A 12,035-nucleotide genomic window follows, 5' to 3' on the forward strand; every position below is an offset into this window, starting at 1 on the left:
GACCTGCCCGACCATGACTGCTAATAATAATCATTTGCTCGTATATGTCCTTTGCTTTTAACCCTTCGCCATCCTTGCTTCGCTTCCCTTCCCCCTCCTCTCTTCCTCTCCCCTTCCTCTTTGAAATATTTCCTTATTTCCAAGGACTCTTTTTATGATGACACCTTGAAGGTCTCAACACATTCGCTCCCCACGTTCGCTCTTACGCTCGCTATTTGCTGCTACGAGAATCACGTTCGCTACGTTTACTACTCTATTTTTTGGTGCCTACTTTGAAGATAAGATTCTGGACTGGAACCCTCGAAAACCAAACCTCTTATCGGAAATTATCCCAAAAAAACAGAAGAACAAGAAAAGAAAAGAAGAAGGACAAGAAGAATCGCAAGAAACCGGTTATAACCTGAATATTCATTAATAGTTAATTATTGGCGACGACAATCATTCGCCCTTGGAGATCGTCGGGGAAATATCTCATTTGCCAGGACGAACTTCTAAGGCCTCGGAGATTGTTCAGTCGGACGCAGTCGCGGTTCGTTTGCGACTGTTTTTTATTTTATTTTTTTTATTTCCCCCTACTGGTCGACTACGCTCGCGTAGACGCCCGTTTGTTCCGTTGGACGATCAAGTTATCAAAAAAAGGCGCGGACAATCTACGATATACGACAACCATTCATCATCAACATCTCGAGAGATCAGCCTTTCGCTTTTTACGCTCTCCCACTCGTTCTAGATCGCCAAGGACGTTCTTCGTCTCTTTTTCGATTTATTTGAGCTATCAGTGAATCAACTGTCTCGGCTGAAAGCACCTTGGATCATCCAATCTATTGGAAAGGTCTCGGACGGGTTGAACTATCAAGATCAGGTAAGTCGCCAAAACAGAGTTAATCTCCTGCATTACCTGCATTATCGACGACCTTCCTTTTCGTTCCCCTTTCTCCCCCTCTCTTCCCCTCCTTTGCCCACGGTCTCACCCTCTCCCCCCTCGTGCCTTGCATCCTTTCCTCTTTGGGTCAATCATGTTCCAGAGAGTTCGCATCTCCTTGCAGTCAACGGAACCCTTTCGACGGGATCGGAAGTGGGATCAGAGCCAACGAGCCTCCAGGAGATGAGGAGCGTCGATACTGGCCCCGGCTTGACTTCCCCGTGTACTATCCTTTTCGATAGTACCAGTCCCCTTGAGGCTCGTCATTTCCATCTCATCTTATTGTATTGGATCTCATTTCGGGTCAAGTGTTTGTTATTGACTCTTCCCCATTTTGGTTCAGCTCGGTTAGGTCACGGATCTTGCATATTAGGCCACACGGACGACGTCAAAGTGTCGAAGGGGCATTCAGTTTTGTCTTTTATTCTGATTCACCTGGTGAGTTTCATCCTATCCCTGTCTTCTACCATTGGGCCTTGGGGCATTTGTTTTGGCTTTGTTGGTTCTTTGGGATTCTGGATCTTGGAATTTTCGATCTTGGGCTTTGGGCTTTGGGGGTTCTATGGTTGATGCACTGATCCGGTCTCACGGTGCCTTTGCTTCTACCCGACGAACCATTCCTGCTCTCTCATTGATCGGTTCCTAAGCCATTGCCCCTTTGCCCTCAGAGCCTGAATCAGACACCCAAAGAACGGACCTGGACCCTGGAGCCTGGGGAATTTTTGGAACGTGTTCGTACTCATTGCTGGAGTAGTGACACCTCCCCTCCAGCCCAATCGACGTCAAGCCTTTCCCGAAACCTCACGGGAATTGAATAAAAGAAATCAGAAACCTCGCCAGTCTTTGGAAATCAGCTCTCGTGCTCGGCTTGATGAACCATTGATTCATTGGACCACTGCCTGATTTTACAAATCTGTCGCTGCAGCCATCCATCGTCTAGTCTCCGCCTCGTTGCGCCTCCCTCTGCATTGCTGGATGGTGATTCGAGCCCCGTTGGTACCGCCATCTCTCTGAGCCTGACCGCAAAAAGCTTCAAGCTCGTCGCTCGTTTTTTTGTCTTCGTTGTCGCCTGTCTCGGAGAACACCCCCTTTCGCGTGTCCTCCGCGTGGTCAATTTTTGTGGATAAATTCCCAGTCATTCGCTACTTCAAAGAGTTCAGTCTTGTTGCAGTCGCTGCAACACCTTCAAGCTGGCTTACTCGAAGACTCACGGTGTTTTGGTGAGCCCTCCTGTTTCTGTTTCTGTTTCTGTTTTGCCTTCGTTCTCTCCTTCTGGACACCTGCAGCGTGTTGCTCTCCATCCTGGTTCATCTTGTTTGAATTCCTCCCCTCATTCGGGTGTGACATTCGGCCACTGTCCTGATCTAGCCTGTGCGGTCTTTCTTGTGTTTCGTTTTCTCGAATCTCTGGCTGACTTGTTTTTCCCGTTTAGTTCGACCCGGATTTCCAAACGCCTCTCATTCTGGGCGAGTCGTTGGATTTCTCGGATTCTGAAGAGTCACAGTTTGTCGGTGCGTTTTCAGACGGCCTGTGGGCCAAGTCTGAGCCGATCCTGTCTATGTCTAGTTTCCAGAAGCCCGCTGCCGGCTCCGTACTCGGTAGGTTTAACCCCACGATGGTTGCAGGCTCGTGTGATACTTGTCTCGTACTGATACCCTCGATTCAGACTACGCTTCCACGCGGTCTTTGCAGGATGCTGGTTCGTACTCGACATACGGCCAATCCCCTTACGTGACTACTTCTCTCGTCCCCTCGCCCATGGCCGACCAAGCCAGCCAGATCTCGGACTGTGTCCCATATATTCCCAACAACGAGTATGCTAGCTCGTACGAAGAGGCACAGTCTCCCATGATGGGTAGCCGACCTCGTCAAGTCCCCGAGATTGTTACATATAGCCCTCAGCGTGGTTGCGAGGGAACTCGGGTAGTGGTGCAGATCCAGTCTCCATTTGACCTGCATAGCTCATCCTATGGCGCCTTGTACATTGTCTTTGGAAGCAAGAAGTGCGAGTGCAACCCACACTTCCTGGGCTTCCAAGGTACCAACTTCCAGTACTGCCTCTCGGCTGATGCCCCGTCATTCATCTCAACTGGTTCCCCCTCCGTCGCGGTCCCACTCCAAGTTGTCTTGGAGACCCAGAGTGACTGCCAGCCTACAACCTTGCAAGTCGGCGTATATACCTACGAGCAGGTGTCGCACCCCTCGCCCGGTGCCGAGTCGCGCAAGAGAAAGTTCTCTTCTTACTCCGACAATGCTATCGCTGCTACAGTGCCAGCCAAGCGGGCTACCCCCCAGGCTGTGCCCAAGATTGAGCAGCAGGACAACTACACCTATCGGGATAACCGCTCGGCTTCTTTCTCGCCCTACCTGCAGACCCTGCCCGCTATGACAGGATTCGTCACCCCATACCACGCTGCCTCTTCTCCCCGTGTTGGCCCTACTCAGTTCACGAGTGTCTCAGCCACTTCTCAGCCGGCTCTGCGTGCTCCGTCTCCTCTGACTCCAGCCTGGAGCCCGTCTTTCATGCCTGGCCCCCCTGAGATGCGAAACCATAGCCTCGCAATGGTCCATTCTATGTCACAGAACCGGGGACCTTCGCCAGCACGCGCCTCCAATCCTGCCAACCCTACCTTGATCCGCACATCCACTCTGCAGCAGGCCAGCGGCATTAGCCAGAACGCCACCTTCAACCCGTACGCCATGTACCCCACCAAGGCTGTTCTGAAGCTGAACGGTGATCTGAACTCGATGGCCGTTGGCTGGAGCTCGGAGGAGCGTGAGTCTCAGCGCCGCTTGGTGCAGTTCACTCGCTCTCAGACTGGTAGCACGATCAATGCCGAGTTCAAGCCCGTGACCCCCGAGGAGCGCGCCCCCAACAGCATTTGCATTAGCTGCATTCACTGGGAAGGCAAGGATGAGTGCTTCGTTACCAGTGTGGACACCATCTACCTGCTGGAGTCGCTGGTCGCTGTCCGCTTCACTGTCGAGGAGAAGAACCGCATTCGACGAAACCTCGAGGGCTTCCGCCCGCTTACCGTCTCCAAGGCCAAGGTTGATAGCGAGGAGTTCTTCAAGGTTATCATGGGCTTTCCTGCACCCAAGCCGCGTAACATTGAGAAGGACGTCAAGGTTTTCCCCTGGAGCATCCTCGCTGAGGCTCTGCGCAAGATTATTGGGAAATACGTAAGTACTCATTACATTCTGTCTCGTTCCACATTGACTAACTGTTTGCAGTCTGCTAGCTACTCATCCACCGCAGGTGTCCTGCCTACGCCGATGACAAACTACGCGAGCCACGGCACCGGGTCTGACTCGGGCACCGAGCCTCACGGCACTGGTTCTCCCCAGTCGCTCTCTGATGCCGGCCCCGTCAGCACCTACAGCCACCACCACGCACTCCCTGCTCCGGTCTACGCCTCACAGCCAGATCAGTCCTGCGCCCCGATGTCTGCTACTTCCGACCTCCGTTCCGTGATGCCTCCCATCAGCCAGCCATACTCCTCCGTCGGAGCGTACTCCTATCCTGCCACCTGCCACCCTCAAACCCCTCACGGTCTGGTTGCTCCAACCTCGCGGACATCATGGGAGATGCACGGCCTTGGTGCTACAACCCCCTCGACTAGCGCCGCCTATGGCTACATGGACCCCGTATATCCGATCCATGACGGAGCGCATGGTCACTGATCTCTGAACTCTTGTTGATTTCGGGTTTGTTGCTGTTTGTCTTTTATTTACCCCCTTTCTGTCTTCATACTTTCCCCCTCTGGCTCCGTTGAAGATACGATTTTCCTTCCTGTCACTCCTTACGCAAAGCCCAGTCGTCGCCGCACTTTGAGCAGGTTCGAAAAGAATATCTTTCTTCGGAAAGATTTTTTTTTTCTACCCTCTGCTTCGAAGTCCCGGTCGACAGCTTATTTACGATTTTCACGTCTCTCCTTACACACATGATGCCGAAATGCCCACATCGACCCAAAACACACTTGCATATTTGTTTTCACAGCGGTTTGACACCCCTTTGTTTATCTTGCATTGTTTCTGTTTTCCTCTAGACGGGTGTCTTGTTCATTCCTTTTTTTGGGTTGCATCTTCCATCTGCCGGGCATTTTGGGCTTCCTCTCCTTTTTACACTACTTATCTGGGCTACTGTACGAGTACTTGGCATAGCATGGGCGCTGCAGTCATTCCTTATGCATTCGCAGGACGGATTGGGATAGATTTTGGGATTTATTTGATTTTGATTTTGGAAGTTTGGGATTCTGGAGTGTTTTGGACTTGCCTTTTTTGTGCTTGTCTATTTCGCTTCCGGCGTATCGGGGATTGGTGGTTCCACCAGTGCAGGGTCTGGGGACTCCATGAGTTTTTGGATCCTGTATTCTGTAGACTGCCTTCTCTCCGTTTGGATTAATTTGGGATTCATCTTTTTGATTGTTATTTGTTTTGAGCTGAGGGTTGTTTTTACTGTTCACTGCATTGTTGTGGCGTTTTGGGAAGATAGCCCCCCCTTGTGCTGGGTGCCTGATTTTGTATCTTGGTTATTTTATCTCGTTCAACTGATCTGCTGTTTTTTGATCATACTTTATTCTTTCTTCTTCCATTCTCTCCAATGTATTTTGTATTTTTTTTCATCCCCTTTCAGTGGTGGAAGTCACAGCTACCTAATAGTGTGTTGGATGTCCTGGACCTGTTTGCAACATCATGTCAATATCCTATTCAGGATTGTCTTTCTATTGACTTGACTCTGAACATTTTAATCAAGGCTTCATGTATTGACCCTATAATGCAAAATATCTTTCCCTCTTATTATCCAGGAATACAAAACATCTATGTCGTTGGTTTTCTTTAGGGCTACAATGATTATGTAACCAATTTCCATGCCCATACCTACCTTTAACTTGAGTAGTATGAAGCATGGTTCTGGGCCTGCAATCATAGGCATCAAAGATAGTGCCCAATCCATTTTGTAGACTAAGTTGTAAAACTCATATGATGCAAGACAATTAAGCTATTACACATGACGAGTCAACTACACCAGGCATAACCTGTTTATTAAGGGTCCACGACGGATGTGACGTCGATGGCCTTGTCCCCACGCTTTCTTCGTCACTTCCTCTTGACGACTAGACCGGTATCTCGGCATCACACAAATCACCCTTTAATTCTCAACTCCAATCTCAATACCTTGCTCCTTTTCTCTATTTGACCGCAGAAAATTGTCCGATCTATATAGACACTCGCCACCTACAGGTCTGATTAAGCATTGTCTTATCGCCACGTGATCTAGAGCGGCGAAATTGGTGGAAGAGGCAAGTTCATTGACTCACCAAATACCAACTATCTTCAAAGATACTTTTCTCCCAAATATATTGGTCTAGCTCTATTTATTGAGTCAATTGAAGGACTCTATTGGTCATAGTATTAATACCTTTGACCTCAATTGACCATCTTTTCGAACATTTTGACCACACGCTCATTTATACCCCACGATCTACAACGCCTTCGCGCCTACAGCTATGGACTCGATTAAGGAGACCTTTGCCAGGTGCAAGGAGCAACGGCGCGCCGCTTTGGTCGCATATATTACTGCTGGATACCCCACTACTGAAGAGGCTGTTGATATCCTGCTTGGATTGGAGAATGGAGGTGCCGGTATGTCATTCTCACTCATAGATCGACAATTCTTGGAACTTGATAGATATTGGTAATTAACCACCCAAGTCTCATTGTAGATATTATTGAACTCGGTATCCCTTTCACAGATCCCATTGCAGATGGTCCCACTATTCAAAAGGCCAATACCAAGGCCCTCGAGAACGGAGTTACTGTCACCACAGTCCTTGAGCTCGTCCGCACTGCCCGAAGCCGAGGCTTGAAGGCCCCGATCATGCTCATGGGTTACTACAATCCGGTGCTGCGTTATGGCGAGGAGCGTATGCTCCAGGACTGCAAGAAGGCCGGTGTCAATGGCTTCATCATGGTTGATTTGCCACCAGAGGAGGCCGTTCGCTTCCGTGACCTTTGCGCTAGCACTGGGTAAGTCAATTGGATTGATTGCAGTTGGAACTGGAAAAGGTAACTAATTTGTCTACCTTTCTAAAAACAGTCTTTCTTACGTCCCTCTGATCGCCCCTGCAACCTCCGAGTCTCGCATGAAGCTTTTGTGCAAGATTGCCGACTCCTTCATCTACGTCGTTTCCCGTATGGGTGTCACTGGTGCTACCGGCACGTTGAGCGCCAACATTCCTGAGCTCCTGAAGCGCGTTCATGAATACTCTGGTAACGTCCCCGCTGCTCTTGGATTTGGCGTTAGCACTCGTGAGCACTTCCTGGCTGTTCAGGACACTGCCGAGGGTGTCGTCATTGGCAGTCAGATCATCACTGTTGTTGGTAATGCTCCTGCCGGTCAGGCCGCCAAGGCTGCTGAGGAATACCTCTCTAGCGTTACTGGTCGTAAGCGTGAGCGTGATTCTCAGGGTTCTCTGACACATGAGATCAACATCATTGAAGCTGTGCAAAAGGCCCTGCCTGATGCCGAGTCTGCCCCTACCAAGGTTATCACCGAGGCTGACACCCCCGCCGGCCCTGGCCTCGGAGATCAATTGGAAGCCTTGAATGTTACTAAGGACCCCTCTGCACAGCCATCCCGCTTCGGCGAGTTCGGTGGTCAATATGTCCCCGAGTCCCTTATGGACTGCTTGGCCGAGCTCGAGAAGGGCTTCGATATTGCCCGCAACGACCCCAAGTTCTGGGAGGAGTTCCGCTCATACTATCCTTACATGGGCCGCCCTAGCAGCCTTCATCTTGCCCAGCGCCTGACTGACCATGTCGGTGGTGCCAATATCTGGTTGAAGCGTGAGGATCTGAACCACACCGGTAGCCACAAGATCAACAATGCCCTTGGTCAAATTCTCATTGCTCGCCGTCTGGGCAAGACCCAAATTATTGCCGAGACCGGTGCTGGCCAGCACGGTGTCGCCACTGCCACCGTTTGCGCCAAGTTTGGTATGAAGTGTACCGTCTATATGGGTGCCGAGGACGTCCGTCGCCAGGCCCTTAATGTGTTCCGTATGAAGCTACTCGGTGCTTCCGTCGTTGCTGTTGATGCTGGTAGCCGTACTCTTCGTGATGCCGTTAACGAGGCTCTCCGCGCCTGGGTTGTCGAACTTGACTCTACACACTACATCATCGGTTCTGCTATCGGCCCTCACCCATTCCCCACTATTGTCCGCACTTTCCAGTCTGTCATCGGCGAAGAGACCAAGCAACAGATGAAGGATGCTATCGGCAAGCTCCCCGACGCAGTTGTCGCGTGCGTTGGCGGTGGCAGCAACGCCGTCGGTATGTTCTACCCTTTCGCCAACGATCACAGCGTCAAGCTCGTTGGTGTCGAGGCTGGCGGTGATGGTGTCGATACTCCCCGCCACTCCGCTACCTTGTCCGGTGGCTCTAAGGGTGTCCTCCACGGTGTCCGCACCTACGTCCTCCAGAACGAACATGGCCAGATCTCCGAGACTCACTCTATCTCCGCTGGTCTGGACTACCCCGGTGTCGGTCCTGAACTGAGCGCCTGGAAGGATGCTGATCGTGCCACCTTCATCGCTGCCGACGACAGCCAGGCTCTTGCTGGTTTCCGCGCCCTCGCCCAGCACGAGGGTATTATCCCTGCTTTGGAATCTTCCCATGCTGTCTGGGGCTGCATGCAGATTGCCAAGACCATGAAGAAGGGTGAGAACATTGTTCTCAACCTGAGTGGTCGCGGTGATAAGGATGTCCAGAGCGTTGCCGATGAGCTGCCCCGTCTGGGTCCTAAGATCGGCTGGGACCTGCGTTTCTAAGCGGTGCAGCACCCTCTATAGTCCCTTGGATTCCAGGGCCAGAGTACTCTCGGTCTTTCATTTATTATGAGGCCAGTTGGGTATATCGGCTCTATGTCTTATTTTTCCTTTTTAATGGTTTTTTGATGACTTTTCAAGCCCTTCTAGATGATTTTGCTCGGGGGTTTCTGAAAAGCGTGTATTATGATTTCTTTCTCCCACTCTATTGGTATGGATATGCGGATATCAAAACTTTCATGTACATATTGGGTTCTAAAATAAATGCTTGATATTTTCTTTGTTACTCTTCATAGCTAGGCCGATGTCCCATATAGAGAGATGGTGTTGTCAGAGCAGAAAAGTCTACGTTCTCCCACTATATAGTGGAATCACTCTATCCTTCGTCACGAGATGATACATAAGTCGTCAGGAAAGACGACTGAAACGACACTACAAGGGTCTTTCAAAAGAAACAGAGAGATGGATGTGTCATAATGTGGATCCAAAATTTGTATTGGGAGGGTAGACCAGGACACGCGAAATAAAAGCGAAAAAAAGAAAGCTGGAAACAGATACAACCGCACAGAAGAGTATATGCAATGGGAACAGATGATCATGCAGGGACCACGGGAGTATGAATTCCCAGGTACCCACGCGCTTCTTTCTTCCCCCTCAGCGCGAGCAACTCAAAACCCCCGAGAAATTCCAGAAAATACACTTGCCGACACTTCTAAATTTACGCATCGATGAGGTTGCCGCTCTGCTGCTGCTCGCTCGAGTTGTCGCGGGTATCCTTGTTGGCGATCTTGCGGGCGGAACGGGCGTAGAACTCGTCCAGGACACGCTTGGGGATACGGTTGAGCAACTCCTTGGGGTACACACGGAGAAGGTTCCAAGCAATGTCGAGGGACTCGTGGATCGAGCGGGACTCGTATGGAGACTGGCTGATGAAGGTACGCTCGAACTTCTCGAGGAACTCCAGAGACAGCTTGTCCTCGGAGGAAAGAGCTTCCTCGCCGACGACTGCCTTCATGGCGGCTGTGAGAGAACAAAATACGTTAGAAATCAGATTGCGAGTGGTGAAGGACAGGGTATTGTCTTACCGGCATCACGACCAATAGCGTACTTGGCGTACAATTGGTTAGACACATCGGAGTGGTCCTTGCGGGTACGGCCCTCGCCGATAGCGGACTTCATCAGACGTGAGAGCGAAGGAAGCACGTTGATGGGAGGGTAGACACCCTTGTTGGCAAGTTGACGATCAATGAAGATTTGGCCCTCGGTAATATAACCTGTAAGATCAGGGATGGGATGAGTGATATCTGGAGAAGCGACCGGTCATTTAGTGAGAGTTTCAATCACAAGTTGATTTTTCGAGGCGAGGGAGCTTTCTCATACCATCGTTAGGCATGGTCAGAATGGGAATCTGAGTAATGGAACCGTTACGGCCCTCAACACGACCAGCACGCTCGTAGATGGTCGACAAATCCGTGTACATGTAACCGGGGTAACCACGACGTCCGGGCACTTCTTCACGGGCAGCGGAAACCTCACGCAGGGCATCACAGTAAGCCGACAGATCAGTCATGATGACCAGGACGTGCTTCTCCAACTGGTAGGCGTAGTATTCGGCGGTGGTCAGGGCCAGACGAGGGGTAATGATACGCTCAATGGTGGGGTCGTTGGCCAAGTTCAGGAACAGGGTGACACGCTCCATACTACCGTTCTCCTCGAAGTCGCGGGTGAAGAAGCGGGCGGTTTCCATGTTAACACCCATAGCAGCGAAGACAATCGAGAAGTTCTCCTCGTGGCCGTCGTGAACATCCTTAGTAGGGCGCTTGACCAGACCAGCTTGACGACAAATCTGAGCAGCGATTTCGTTGTGGGGAAGACCGGCGGCGGAGAAGATGGGGATCTTCTGTCCACGGGCGATGGAGTTCATGGTGTCGATAGCGGAGATACCGGTGGAGATCATTTCCTCGGGGTAAACCTAAACAGTTTGAATTAGCTTTCCATAGCTTTCTGATGATCTGGACGGCGTCGCATACTCGAGAGTACGGGTTGATAGGCTGTCCGTTGATATCCAGGTAGTCCTCCGCCAACACCTTGGGACCCTTATCGATGGCACGTCCCGAACCGTCGAAGACACGACCCAGCATGTCCTCGGACACACCAAGCTTCAAGCTGTGGCCGGAAAACTCGACTTTCGTCTGATCGCAAAGTCAGCGCGCTCATCAATATAGCAATCCATACAGACCGGGATTTATACCTTCTTAACATCGATACCCGAAGTGCCTTCGAACACCTAATCGCGAATTGGTCATGTTAACACCTCTGTCGTAAAGGGAATGGGAAATGGTTCGGTATCGGTGCGTACCTGCACAACGGCTCGGTTTCCTATATCAAACGAAATGAATATTAGCCTCCGACTGACAAATAGAGCTCATACTAGCAGTGGGACAAGCTTACCTCGAGCCTCCAGTACCTGACCGGAGCGCTCCGTTCCATCGGGAAGCGTCAGGGACACAATCTCGTTGTAACGGGGGAACTTGACCTATTGGGGACAATGCATGATTAGCAAGTGTTCCACGGTTAGTTCTAGGCCGAGCTGAGGGCCGATCTCACATTGTCGAGGAAGACCAGCGGTCCGTTGATACCTCCGATAGTGTTGTAGCGAATGCGGGGCTTGATGGAGGTCATCCGGGGGTCGACGAAGTCGGCCATGGCGGGCGAATCAGGTCCAGATCCTCCACGGACACAGCACAAGACAGAGAATGTCGGATGGGGGGTAGTCGATAGCAAGAGGGTGGGACGGGGGGTTGGCCAAGCTGTCTGGACGCTGGAGCTCGGGCGGTGACGTGGCACGTGATATGGGTGACGACTGTGACTCCGCCGAATGGCTGGGGAGGCTCCATCCGGATCAATCTTTGTTACCTTTACAACTCCGCATCAAATATACCAATTTTTATGCTTTTCAAAGCTTGTTTTACTATGGATTTTCGTCCCAAAACTTGTATGGCCTGGGGCAGACCTTGGATGTTCACAGCTCGGGCACCACTCGATCTATCAGCTTACGAGAACCCCCTTTATAGGCCCTATGACTCTCGTTACGAATTTAATTTATCTCCCGTTTCTACCATATCGTCATTTACGATATTGCTACGACCAAGGTGAATAAATACAAGAAATTGAAACCTGTCAAAATAATTGTAGGCTGCCTAGATCCTGCTCAAACAGTATACAATATACAGCATAGCCACCATGAGGTGGCATCATGACCCATCAAACAACAAGTAGCTTCC

The 12,035-nt window shown here is 50.8% G+C and overlaps 3 protein-coding genes across 3 annotated transcripts; 2 read left to right on the top strand and 1 right to left on the bottom strand.

The window, feature by feature from the left end:
* Nucleotides 1-1,973: 1,973 nt before the first annotated feature.
* medA (transcriptional regulator medA) lies at nt 1,974-4,606 on the top strand (the record flags this gene model as incomplete). The annotated part of the gene is made up of 4 exons (XM_056695869.1): nt 1,974-2,142; nt 2,355-2,520; nt 2,589-4,105; nt 4,157-4,606. Exons 2-4 carry the CDS (start codon nt 2,481-2,483, stop codon nt 4,604-4,606), a joined length of 2,007 nt encoding a protein of 668 aa, XP_056558081.1. The 5' UTR covers nt 1,974-2,142; nt 2,355-2,480.
* Nucleotides 4,607-6,432: 1,826 nt separating this feature from the next.
* On the top strand, nt 6,433-8,754 carry trpB (tryptophan synthase TRP5; the record flags this gene model as incomplete). Its single annotated transcript, XM_056695870.1, has 3 exons — nt 6,433-6,568; nt 6,649-6,952; nt 7,023-8,754. The coding sequence occupies 3 exons, from the start codon at nt 6,433-6,435 to the stop codon at nt 8,752-8,754; spliced, it is 2,172 nt and encodes a 723-aa protein (XP_056558082.1).
* Nucleotides 8,755-9,469: 715 nt separating this feature from the next.
* On the bottom strand, nt 9,470-11,457 carry N7496_002940 (H(+)-transporting V1 sector ATPase subunit B; the record flags this gene model as incomplete). Its single annotated transcript, XM_056695871.1, has 8 exons — nt 9,470-9,771; nt 9,837-10,055; nt 10,132-10,723; nt 10,782-10,943; nt 11,003-11,038; nt 11,111-11,130; nt 11,203-11,287; nt 11,359-11,457. 8 exons carry the CDS (start codon nt 11,455-11,457, stop codon nt 9,470-9,472), a joined length of 1,515 nt encoding a protein of 504 aa, XP_056558083.1.
* Between the last annotated feature and the right edge of the window lie 578 nt (nt 11,458-12,035).

This window comes from Penicillium cataractarum (genome assembly GCF_028827025.1).
Source record: "Penicillium cataractarum strain IBT 29864 chromosome Unknown utg000002l, whole genome shotgun sequence".
Classification (NCBI taxonomy): domain Eukaryota; kingdom Fungi; phylum Ascomycota; class Eurotiomycetes; order Eurotiales; family Aspergillaceae; genus Penicillium; species Penicillium cataractarum.